The sequence below is a fragment of the Melanotaenia boesemani genome, chromosome 4, assembly GCF_017639745.1.
Source record: "Melanotaenia boesemani isolate fMelBoe1 chromosome 4, fMelBoe1.pri, whole genome shotgun sequence".
NCBI lineage: Eukaryota > Metazoa > Chordata > Actinopteri > Atheriniformes > Melanotaeniidae > Melanotaenia > Melanotaenia boesemani.
In genome coordinates this window covers 29,552,663-29,564,882 of record NC_055685.1, presented here as the reverse complement: position 1 = coordinate 29,564,882, position 12,220 = coordinate 29,552,663, and the positions used below count along the sequence as shown (strand labels likewise).

General features: G+C 38.4%; 1 protein-coding gene across 3 annotated transcripts; it reads left to right on the top strand.

Moving 5' to 3' along the window:
* Positions 1-1,554: 1,554 nt before the first annotated feature.
* On the top strand, positions 1,555-10,808 carry zfyve27 (zinc finger, FYVE domain containing 27). 3 transcript variants are annotated; one of them, XM_041982958.1, is made up of 14 exons: positions 1,555-1,879; positions 3,520-3,757; positions 3,875-3,945; positions 4,047-4,233; positions 4,607-4,702; positions 4,960-5,072; positions 5,182-5,300; positions 5,706-5,777; positions 6,221-6,241; positions 6,438-6,458; positions 8,747-8,888; positions 9,000-9,046; positions 9,193-9,274; positions 9,434-10,808. In XM_041982958.1, the coding sequence occupies exons 2-14, from the start codon at positions 3,528-3,530 to the stop codon at positions 9,502-9,504; spliced, it is 1,272 nt and encodes a 423-aa protein (XP_041838892.1). In that variant the 5' UTR covers positions 1,555-1,879; positions 3,520-3,527; the 3' UTR covers positions 9,505-10,808. The 3 variants fall into 3 exon arrangements, with proteins under 3 accessions (XP_041838892.1, XP_041838893.1, XP_041838894.1); XM_041982959.1 differs by lacking the exon at positions 6,438-6,458; XM_041982960.1 differs by lacking the exons at positions 6,221-6,241; positions 6,438-6,458 and having other exon boundaries at positions 1,560-1,879.
* Positions 10,809-12,220: the final 1,412 nt, after the last annotated feature.

Sequence of the window (12,220 nt, the reverse complement as noted above, 5' to 3'; positions counted from 1 at the left end):
ATATAAGATTTGGGGTGATTATACATAAATGTTGTAATACTGAGTCTACACTTGTCAAATGAGAAGACATTCTCTAGCTGGAAGATATCAGATCAACTAGCTTGTATGTGTTCTAAGGAAACAAATGTGGCACAGCTCATATCAAAATTCAGTATGTTCAAAATCTTTCACTGTAATTCCAGGTATTTTTTTCACCTATTTTTTCTTCATTTATTTTATAATTACATAAATAAAGTCACTGGAAGAGTGTTTGGGTTTCTTGTCATTTCTTTTATGTGCTTTTTATCATGCACATATTAATTTTATTAAACTAACTAAACTATAGAAAATAGCATGGCTGGGTTAAAATGGATATTCAACATAAATGTTGATTAATAAATAATCTTATCTAGGAAGAAACACAAATCGTAAAGAAGAAGCAGTTAAGTTCACTGCCGAGTATAGGCTTAAAGGAGATGATGTGTTCCTGGTAGAGGGTGACTAACAATATATCAGCATGTAAACTCAGATAGTTGCTTTAATACTTGAGTCCCATCATTCAGGGACACCCACCCAACTTCTCTGCTAACACAGTAGCTGCTTGACTGGACGTGTTGGATTAGGAGATTAAACCAACTAGTCACTTCCTGTGTGTTTTTAAATGATGACGTCTCACTGAAGTCAAAACAATATGTTCAAGGATCAGGAAACAGTAGAACAAAGTACATCATAGCTTTTCCATTTGAGTAGCTACTGTGTGCTAACTGATGGTCATCAATCATACTTCTTTCTTAGCATCACTGTATCGGTTTTTTTTTTTTATCTTCCCTCGCCTTTTTGTGGCTTTGCATCTGTTTTTGTTTGTGTTAATACAAAGTTCTAGTTTTTCCAGTGGACTACAAGTACTAGATCATATCTGAGGAATAGACTGACTACACAGTTTTTAATACTTTACAGTTACTTTAAAATGTCACAAACTGACTTTAGATCTTCTGCCTTTAAGTGTTGGTATAGACTTAGCTGATGGTACTTAGAATGTGCTGGTTTCTTTACTTACAGCCAGCAGTGTATTCTTTTTTAAAATTTTATGAAACTGTTACGTGGACAATTTAAAAACAAGTGTATATTTAACAAGAAATCCTTTAAATTCAAATATATAATTTGTAAAATAACAAACAAACAAATAAATAAATGAATAAATAAAAGTAAGTCTTTAAAAGTTATATAAAAACCTTATTTTTAAATATGTAAATGAACAAAAAAATTTCAATTGGTGCCTGTAAAATCAGTTTTCCAATAATTATTTTCCCCCTTATACTCTCAGCCAGATGTGTCCACTTCAGTGGTTTTACTCATTACAAACCTTCCACTTCTAATACTGTACTTCCTAGATTTGAAAAGGTTTGCTTTTATATCACTCAAAGGTAGCGGTTTGTCACATTTATTTAAGAAACTAATATGTCACTGTAATATGACTTTTGGACCTCTCTCTCTCTATCTGTCTCTCTCTCTCTAGTCTGCCATCGATCGATGTTTTCTGTGATCCATTGTTATGGATATTCTATCATTTCCTGCTATCAATTGTTTGGCCTGGATTAGACACGGAAGGGACATTCACTGAACAAAACGGTGCTAATAAAGATAGCTGGCTCCACAAACAAAACAGCCGCATATCCCCCGCGGGCTTTCTCTGCACACGGTTTCATTCACCACCCCGTTTGGACAGCTCACTGTACACACAGGGAAGCAGGCTATGGTCATGTTAACCGAGCTGGTTGAATTTGGAAACACTTCCTTCCTCCATGCTCACGATGTCGGTGAAACTTGCTAGTTTCGCCATAGCTTCTCTCAGCTCCTCTGCTGCTGCATAAGTTTGCTGTTGTCGGACTCACTCGGCTCGGTAAGTTGTCTCCTTCATGCCGAACAGATAATGTAAGATGGGTTTAGCAAGGCTGTAGTGTCGTTGTTGTTGTACAGGTGTACTTTGCTCTCCTGTCAGAGTTCATTCTATTGATTGACATCTCAGGCTACAGCGGTGATTTGCAGCAGTCATAGGAGATGTTGTTTATACTGAGTGCTCTTTCTGTTCACGGTCCGTTAAATGTAATATTTTACAGTAATGTCAGGACTCAGGCATGAAGAGGATTACCCAAAATTGGAAGTACTTGCATGTGAAAACAGAGTAGACTGGCTACAATTGTGGCAAAGTACTACAACGTTTAAAATTAACCCACCTCATAGAAATAGTTTATGATGAAAGTGTTTTTTATGTCTAATATGGCACTTAGATTCTTGCCGATATATTCCAACTAATTTCGACTGCAGGGGCTCGTATTAGCACTGTTTTTATTAACCTATTTGCAAATAACATCAAGATATATTTGATAGTAGCACTAAAACGTTATTTTCCAGACCTTTAATGGCATGGCCCATTGGCAGATTAATACTTAATGTGTTGTAAAGATGCATATTTACAGGGCAGAAACTTTACTTACCTGATGTGTGTGTGTGTGTGTGTATTTTTTAAAAGTAACTTATGCAAGTAAAGCTAATCTTAGGATGCTTGATGTTTCATATCTTTTAAGGCGTTTTATCAGCCACTGATGTGTTCATATAATCGTGTCTATACTTCACACATGATCTTTTTGAGGGTGACTCAATATAACACACTGTGCTGAAGTCTTATACTACCCCTCATTTGTTTGCATTACAAGAGTTAGGCTTTCTTGCACTTTTATGAAAATTACCTTGAGCGAAAATTCTCCCGGCTTTCTGAATTTTGGTCAGCACTACATTTTCACCTTTCCAGTCTTTGTAGCTAATCAATAATGAAAGAATGTAATTTTGCAAGTTTTCTTGTTTTTTAAGCCACTTTGCACTGACCTACAAATCGTTATGTACATAATTTGAGACACAACTCAAGTCTGTACATATTGGGAAAACTTGGCAATAAACCATTTTAATCTGCACTTTCAAGAAGCCCTTCTTAAAGAAGAAAAACAGGGAGAAAAGGCTGTGGTATGACACAAGAACTGAACCGATTATCAGTGGCAGCAGATTTTATAAAGTCATGGATCCTCCTCAGAGCCTGGACCTCAACAATACTGAAACAATGTGGGATCATATTGATGGAGAATGGAACATCCCTTTGGAAACTGGAGAACTAATCCTGAAGACTACTTAAAAAGATGAAAGCTTGACTTATAGGGTGTTCTTAGAAATATTTACTTTCAAGCCTGTTAAGATAGTACAAAATCTCTTTTTGTCTTCTGCACCGTATTTCTGTTTATTTAATGCATTGCACCTATTTCATGTTTTCCAGGTCATTTCTAAACAAATAAGGAGGTTTGAGACTTTTGCACAGTAGTGAACTTTATACATCGTGTTCTCCAGCTGAAGGTTTTAAGTGCTGTTCTCTGACCAGAAGGAAATGGTCTAGAATGCATTTTCTGAGTGTGTGTGTTTGTGACATTTGCCAGTCATGGGAAAGTTGCTTCAGTTCTTGAATCCTGTCTGCTTTCTTTTCTTCATTCTATCCAGGGAAGACGATGCAAATTACTGGAGCTTTCCAAGATCCCTCGCAGGGTTCAGGGGAACGGGGGGAGCTGGTTCACTCATTTTCTAAAGAGACATCAGGGTCTCCGGATGCCTCTGAGTTGGGGAGCCCTCGCTGTGTACCAAACTTTGACCTCTACAACATGGTTGTGTCGTACAAGAAAATGGCTCTGTTTCTAGAACCAGTTGTAGATGCATTGGAGCTTGTTCGCTACCTGCTCGGGTGTGTATGGGTGTTTGTGACTTTTGTGACCATTTTATACTATATTTGATTTTTAATAATTGGTTGTAGTCAAAGAAAGCCATGTTTATCATTGTTTGCTCTTTTTTAATCCCTTAGATGGAAGATGCCACTGTGTTCTCTGCTTGTCTGTATAGTCCTTAATATCTTCTTTTGCACAGTTACTGAAGGTAGGTGTAGCCATTAGACATTAATATTGATCCGGCTGTTGTTTTCTGAAAAAAATTAATAATTCATTATCTGGTTGTCCTATTTTCCTTTCTGGTATCAGTTGGCTGGTTCACGGTGAGTGTGGTTGCAGTGTCAGCACCTGCTGCCCTGGGTTACCTGCAGGACAGGTGTGGGGGCAGAGCTTCTGAAGCTGAGCTCCAGAGGAGGCGCTATCATGCTGTGCACCGCCGAGACCTGCTAACAGTCCAAATTTCCAAACAGGAGGCCATGCTGGAAGTCAAAGACCTGTAAGATAAAAAAGCTGCAGGTTTGCAGCCAATGATTATTTTCATTTCATTTGACGATGATTCCTGACTGATAATTCATCAAGAGGTCGAAAGATATGTTGGTGCCTTTCAGAGCCACATGGATCAGTTTTCCCCTTAATGGACTTACTGTTTCAGCTTTTAATGTTCTGTGTGTGGGCAGTGAGAGTTCGCCTGCATGAGTGCACTCTTGTCTTTGAGTGTTTCTGCATGTATGTTAGATTTTCTGTAGATATAAATCTTTTATTTGAAGGAATTCCCCATCAAACTCCGTGTTTGCTCCTGTACTGGTGGAAGTGCGTCTTACTTTGTACTTAAAATGTTTGTGGTTGTGTGTATTTTTTGTCATCACCAGGTTGAAGCACCTGGACGACATGTTGTCGTCTGCTTGTCAGTCAGCAGAAGCTGTTTATAAGGTCCTATACTGGGATAATCACACCAAGTCATCAAGGTTTGTATGTTTGCAGAAACATGTATATCCAGATACACACAGACATCATGTGTATCTGCCACATTTTTCATCAATAACTGGATTCTTAGAAGTTTGTGAATAAAAAGTCAGTTTTGAAGAATTATTTTTGGAAAAGAAGTGATTGACTTCTGCTTTATTAATAGAAATGTTCAGACTGAGTATATTTAAACGTAAACAATGTCATGGCTGATCACTTACACTGTTTTAATACAACATTTGTTATGTAATACTTCCAGGTTCTATTGTGGGATGCTAACCCTGGCATGTCTGCTCTATGTTGCTCCTGTGGGCTGGGTGCTCGCTGGGCTCAACAGTGCCATCTTCTTGTGGAACAAAGACTTCTGCAGAGGTTGTTTCCTTTAGTTTCGAAATGATTTTTCAAAGTAATGCTGAGAACCCCCCCTGCCCGCCCCACCAACCCAAAAGAAAAAATAAATGGTCCTGTTCTTGTGTTCTAGTTTTGATGGACCTTAGAAAGCTGTTCCACATGGGTCGGAGCCAGTCCTCAGAGGGGATGTGTGAAGAACAGGAACAGAGCAACTTGCTGGACAGGACCCCCACACCAACGAGTCTGGAGGTGAGAAGAGGAAATGTGAGCTTTCATACAGATTTATGCAGTTGTTGTGATTTACATTAGGCCCAACCACAGCTTTAAGCTTCTTACTCTGCTCATCCCATGAAGTGAACTCAACGTATTTACTAGAATGTAAATCCACACGTGGACCATTTCCTCTCATCCATCATACCGTATTTTATTGAGATTTGATCCTCCATCGAACAGATGGATGAGGGGTTGAGATTAGTCTGACTTTGTGTCGGTCAACTGAATGCTTTCAATACATGATTTTAAATTATCTTGTTTTTCAGTTTATTAAATGACTGCTGTTTATCCAGGGTGGTGATTCTGGAACCAACAGGGTTTCACAAGTTCTTTGGGTTATGACCGACCATTGATGTTTGATTTGTGTGTGTTTGATAACAGGACCTCTCTCCTGGCAGCATAGAGGAAGCTGAGGAAGCTGAGCCAGATGATGAATTTAAAGATGCAATTGAGGTAAATGCAACCCTAGAATTTGATCACTTTTCTGTCATATTTTTACCTCTTTTTTTTTTTCTCTCCCCTGAATGTGTAATCCTTTACCAATCAAATGAATTAATGGAAGCTCGATTCATTTTCAATGGGTGTAATCAGCAGGCAAAGGCTAAAAGACCAGAAAGCAACTGGAGCAGCAAAATGTGTGATGCAACAGAGTCCATGTCCCAGATTTAAAACCTCTTGCATAGCAGCTGTATTTCCTGAAGTCACCTTTTCAACAGTTGTTTCACCCTAATAATCTCATAGGATGCTAATAATAGAAATACGTGTTGGTACATGATGAACTTCCAATTATATCTGTATTTACTGTACATCTGCATTGCAAATTTAAACGATTGTTAGAGGATGAAATACTTCCTTCTTTCTTTTTTTTTTTTCACCCTGCTTTCGTCTTATCTCAGGAAAATTCAGTTTCACTGCAGGTGAGTTTTTCTAAGCTGAGGCAGCAGACTTGCAGTATGCAGCACATGGACTTGATGTGTTGTAAGCTTGCATGTGGATATTTTGTGGTGTAGTTGTTGCTCTGCTTCGTGATATATGGTTATATTATGTGGTCATTCTGAGTGTTGGTCCTTGTGTGTGATATTATTCTCATGTGTTATTCTGTTTCCTGACAAGGAAACACCTTTGGTCTTATTGGTAAGTAGATTCTCTTCATCGATCATTCATCAGTCCATCCAGTCGTCCATCAATTTCACATTAGTGAAATCAGCTTTTCCTCCCTCAATCCTCTTTTTAGTAAAGTGTTCTTATTAAGGATTATCAGTGTGTTTTGATTGAAAGCATGTTATAAGATATTTTGGCTAGAGGCCTGTTCTTTTTCTTTCTTTCTTTTTTTTTTTATTAGAGCATGTGCGTAGTAGCACATATTTATTATTTATTTTGTTTGGAGAATTCCACAGGCTCAGTGTTCAGTCATGTGAAAGTACATCCTCTTTCAGTCTCTTCTGGTCCTGACAAGGTCTAAAAATGGAACAAAAACAACCTTAGATCAACATTACACTTTTATGCATTGAACAAGAACTAGACCAAAAAATAATTTTTATTATAAAATGTACACTCCATGATCCAGTAGCTTGTAGAACCGCATTTAGAAGCAGTAACTTGAAGTAACTGTTTTCTGTGTGACGTTATCAGTCTCTCACAGCGTTGTTTTGACCTACGCTCATTGAGGTTTGTGGCTTTTTTTTTTGAATTTGAGGTTCTACCAGAGCTTTTCAGTCAGGTTGAGGTCTGTACTTTGGGTCGTTGCCACACCTTGATTATTATGTTTTTCAACCATTCTGTTTCATATTTGCTGCTGTGTTTGGGATCATACAATCAAAGCTTTAGCTGACAGGTAATAGACGGGTAATAACAGGTGATTCAGGAATACTTTATTGGGGATTTATTGTTTACTCAGTGACTCAGGTCCTTTACCTGGGGAAATATCATCATCCCTCTATACCTCCACTTGATAGGTGGCATCAGGTGCTTTTACTTATATCAACCCTTCACCAATGCGCCTGAATGAAATGGCTCAGTTCCTTCATCCACATGTCATTTAGCTCTGCAGACGCCTGGTAACGAGCCATTCCTTTGATTCAGGTGTGTTCGGTAGGGTTGCATTTAAAAGTTGCAGGATAGTAGATCCTGAGGCCTGGACATGGGCACCCCTGACTTATATGCTGTGATTGGTTTTCTCCAAACATGACCAAACATCTCCACTATGGTCTCTTCTGTCCATCGGACATTGCTTAAGAAGTCTTTTTTTTCTCAGATTCAACTTTACAAACCTAAGCAATGCTGCCATGTTCTTTATTTTTAGAGAGAAGAAGCTTTCTACCCGTGACCCTTTCAAACAAGCCATGCCTGTTCAGTCTTTTTCTAGCTGTACCGCCATGTACATTAAACTTACTAACTGAGGCCTTTAGAGTTTGAGATGTAACTCTGGAGATTGACAATTGACTTGAGTGCTTTCCACTTGTGAATAATCTTTCTCATTGTAAAGTTACGGCCTTTAATACCTTTATAGCCCTTCCCAGACTCAGAAGCAGCAGCCTTTTTTTTTCTTTTTTTCTTTCAATAACATCTTTTCTGATGTCTTTCCTCCTTGGCATTGTGTTAACAAACACCCTAATGCTCCAGACCAGCAAACTGCTGAAATGAAATCAGGTGATAAAATGCATGTGATTTGCAGCACCATGCTGTTCATGGTGTAACACCATGTAATTATAAGAGGATGTACTTCCTTTTTCACATGAGTGTAGCTGTAGCCTGGCTGGATGATGGGCAGCCCTTCTCTACCTTTTGTTAAGCTAAATTTATCATCTGCTGACTGAAGCTTCATATGTAAAGAACTGATAAGAGTAACTTCTCATCTGCCTTCCTTTACATATATCTCTATAAATACCTAAACGGTTCCTTGTGTGTGTTGCCAGAACAAATGTGTTATCCTCCTGCTCTCCTCAAGTCTTATTTGATGAGGATGGAGTGTTTATTTTCTGAAGAGAACTAATTTAATCTCCTCTGCTATCCTCTCACCTTTTGGTTCATTTGTGCCATGTTAGTGTTGCCACATGTAGTTATAGTTGTACCTTTTAGCTGATAGGTTGTACTAACCTGACAGTCTTGGTTAGTTAGTTTAAACCTTCACCAAATCCCTTTTGTGGTCAGTGTTTGTTTTAAAAGAGCTAAGAACAAAATTTATTTAATAGAATTTTAATCGTTCTGCAAGTAAATGAGTTTAAAGTATTTTTTTTGTATAGTTTATGGCCTTTTTCCTGTTCAACAGACTGCATGTTTCTCTGATTGTCCGCCCAGTTCAGCACTGATAAGAGGGTTTGGATGTGTTTCCTTCTTGGGTTTTAAACTGTTAAGACCTTCCTAAGATTTTCTAAATTGTATGTAATCATAATTTGTTTGTCTTTCCTCTTCCTGTCCCTAAGGAGGATGACGATGGGCCTCTTGGAGCTCCAGAGTATGACACCATCTCTGAAAATGGTCTTCTGAGCCGCAACGAACCAATACGCAGCAAAGTTTCCAAACTGACGGAGAAGCTGCGCAAGCGCTACCCCACAGCTGCCACAGGTAAGTCTGCTCTGACCCATTCAGCATTTTCATCCCTCTGGTTACAACATGACAAAACAAATCTCAACATTTTTCCATCTCTTTTCTATCCGGATCTCCTTGTGTCCAAAGGCAACTGTTCCAGCTGCAATGCTGTCTTCTCAGTTCTGAAGAAGAGGGTGAGAATGAAAACTCATTGCCTTGATTTAGGATATATTTAGACATAACTTCATTATCTGATCTAGTTTTAGATTTTCTTTTATTCAGTTATTTATTTTATTTTTTACTGAAACCAGCGTTAAAATCCCCTCTCTTTGCATTGTAGAGGAACTGCAGTAACTGTGGCAACAGCTTCTGTTCCCGATGCTGTTCCTTCAAGGTGCTGAGATCTGTCATGGGGGCAACAGGTGAGAAGATAAAACAAAATAATTTAATATAGTAAGTTTTTGTTTATACAGGCTGATGAGATAGAATTAGAGCAGCATCACATAATCCTGTCTCTTACCATATTACTTGTCTGTTCTCAGAGTTGTCATAACATCTTCTGGTTGTTGTTTCCTCCTCAGCTCCAGAGGCGCAGAGAGAGACCGTGTTTGTGTGCGCTGTCTGCAATTCCTCCCTCGCCAAGTTACCGTGAGATGGGATGTTAGTTTCATTTCCAGAGGCCTTCACTGAGACCCAGACCTCCACGTCTCGGTTTTCAAGTAAAGACCTGTGCATCTGTCAAGATATCACCCATGTGGAACTCCAGGAACCCCTTTCCTTTACCAGCTGCGTCCCCCCCTTTGCCTTCCTTGTTGCTTATGGGATTTCTACTGTAATGTGTTAGATATTTCCTGCTTGAACTGTCAGCGATTGACTGGACCTTATGAGTCTGTGATTAATTCAGAACACAAAGACTTAACAATCAAAGGACCTACTTTCTTCCCCCGTTCTGAGCAGAGAGCAGAACAAATCCTGCACGGTGGAGGCCAAAACTGAGTCGGTGGTGTTGGTTAGAGGCCCTATGCAGCAGATAAACTGTACCGAGGAATTCTCTGTTGAACAAATTTAAGGCTCCTCTAAATTTGATCAACTTTTAGATGGTTGCTGAATATGTAGGTGAAGGTTCACACCAAAAGATACTGGATTTAAGTTTTGCAGCTGTCTTTGGCCAGCCAAACTAACAATGTTTGCACAAGCTTACTGTCCTTATGCACCTTGACTTTCAGCTGTCGGCAGTGTCGTAATCAGTCGTATGTGTTTGCTCACAAAGACCATTTTTAATAACTTCAAAAGGTTTTTTAGATTCAATCCTGCTACTGGAGGACTTAACAAGATTTGAGGTTTTCTCTCCCCCGCCCCCCAGACTGTGTTCGCACAATTTGCCAAGTAAAAATGACATGCAGCGTAAAAAGTGAAAAAGCACATGAAATAAATCTGTTTCTGGCATTGATGGTCTATTAGAGGGCGGGACAAAAAAATTCTGTGATCTGATTGGTAATTCTTTCTTTTTATCATGTTTTCCTTTGTGGTGAATAATTTATTAGATAACAGCGCCGGCAACAAGTCTGAAAGTCCCTGAAGCCCTCTAACTGGATGATGTTCCAACTGGATTAAAGTTGTTCGAATGGACTGAGAAACCAGCTGAAACTGTCGCCAGAGCCTCACTCTCTTGCAAGCAGGACTTGACTTGATGAAGCAATTTGAGGCATTGAAACCTAGGAAGTTCATCCTGGGGGCGAAGTTGTTTTAATCATGATTCAGACACAGATGATTGTAACTGTTTGCTTTGCTTTTGTTGTTATATGTATCTGTTACTGTAAATTGTTCTAATTGTTCTGTATCCAATATATTTAATTTAAAACTTCAGAAAGTGATAATCTCTATATATTGGCCCTCTATTTTAAAGGTTAAAAATGCTCCACTGTTGAAATAAACTCTGTTACCATATAACTCAAAGTGAGGTAAGTATTTTCTTTTTCATGCCATCAGAATTTTAAGCAACTAAAAAGTGTTGAAACTGCCACAGAGGTCCTTTTTCATTTATTTCTGTAACAAGCCTACTCCCACCTACATCCCCACTGGGGGATGCTGTAATGGGAGGGCAAGATTTCCTAATAGGAACAAATCTTTTTTTTTTTAACTTTTTTTTTTTACAAAAACAGGCTTGTAGCTGAAATTACTTTTCAAATTCCTCATCTTTTTAAAATTGCATATGACATTTTAATAGCATTAAGACAGATTTTCTAGATCCCCCAAAAAAGAGTGTTGATCATTCAAGGATATCAGTCAAGTTTCAAACATGCCATCGAATGTGTCTCCATGCTGTCATCTGGCTGCAGCACATCCTCAACGTCTGCAGTGTAATGGGATTTTATATTGTCACACTTCTAACTAGTTTTTACAATTATTTACTGCATTTAAGTTCTGAATCGCAAGGTCAGTTCTCAGAAAACTACTCAAAGGTACAGATATGGTCCTTCAGGTACACTATGGCTTTTTGTCTAAATTTAAAGGTGTGTTTATTTCTACTTCAAGTTGTCATTACTGACAAAGATTACACAGCTAAGAAGGTCCTTATCTCAAACCTTTCTGTGGAGAACTGACATGTTCTCCCAGCACCCCTGTGAGGTTTCACAGGGTTCTCTAGCTTCCTTCTTAAATCCAAAAAGCAAACAGATTAACTATTTATTCTAAAGTCATGATGTAGGTTTGCATGGTTCTCATTTTATTTGCCCTGTGATGAACTGATGACCTCTTCAGTGTACACCACATCCACTTTTCTCTACTGATGTAAGGGTATGGTTTTTACCTCCTAAAGTCCAGAAAAAAAAAGCTGGTGTGCAGAGTTTTACTTTCCGTTACAAACACCAAAATGTACATTTTGCACAAACCAATGCACTACATAAAGAAATGAGGAGAAGTCACAACGATTTACATATAATGAATATGTCATCAACATGAGTGTACATGTTGAAGGAAATGGATTAAAAGAGAAAACTTTGATAAAATTATAAAATATGGTGACAAAGTTTAAGACCCCATATAACAGAACTAAAGTATGGCACAGAGTTCTGGTTTTTGTTCCAGATAGAAGTAAAACAGCTAAATTTGGGTTTTCTTACTTTAGTTATAATTCTTGGGATGGAAAGCAACAGTGTTAACGTCATCATGCAGGGCTCAAACTCTACAAGGATTCGGTTGGAACAACAAAGCATATGTTAGCCACTTTTTTGGGACCATTCCTGTATGTCTTCCATTCCTTTCTGCATCCCCTTTTCTTACCCATTGAACTTATAATGTGGATTTTTTTTTTATCATTGCTTTAAGATTCAAGTCAACTTTATTGATTCTAAAAGGGCAGTTTTGTA